At 62.4% G+C, this 274-nt stretch overlaps 1 protein-coding gene across 1 annotated transcript in view; it reads right to left on the bottom strand.

Moving 5' to 3' along the window:
* Nucleotides 1–194, bottom strand: part of ISYNA1 (inositol-3-phosphate synthase 1) — a gene marked incomplete at both ends in the record, with an annotated part of 636 nt that extends 442 nt beyond the window's left edge. The window contains one exon of the mRNA XM_010192183.1: nt 30–194. Within this exon, the coding sequence (XP_010190485.1) occupies nt 30–194 (165 nt within the window). The remainder of the gene's footprint in view (nt 1–29) is intronic.
* Between the last annotated feature and the right edge of the window lie 80 nt (nt 195–274).

Raw genomic sequence — 274 nt, 5'->3', positions numbered from 1 at the left:
GCCCCCCCCGACCTCATCCCCCCACTCACGCAGTGGTCGGGCTTGTCCTGGGGGCCGTAAAGGACAGGGTTGGCCTGGACCGTGTCATCCACCACGTTGCTCTTGGAGATCTCCTTGGACCGAAACTGCTGTGGCGCCGAGAGGTTCTTCCCATCATTGTTCCCCAGGTGGTTGTAGCTCACGATGGACTTGGTCTGGGCAGGGGGGTGTGGACAGGTCACCTCCTGTCACCTTCCCGTCACCCTCAGGACCACCCTGTCCCCTCGTACCTTGA

This window comes from Mesitornis unicolor, unplaced genomic scaffold, assembly GCF_000695765.1.
Source record: "Mesitornis unicolor isolate BGI_N332 unplaced genomic scaffold, ASM69576v1 scaffold47880, whole genome shotgun sequence".
Classification (NCBI taxonomy): Eukaryota; Metazoa; Chordata; class Aves; order Mesitornithiformes; family Mesitornithidae; genus Mesitornis; species Mesitornis unicolor.
The sequence above is the reverse complement of the archived record's forward strand: the minus strand, read 5'-3'. Positions and strand labels throughout refer to the sequence as shown.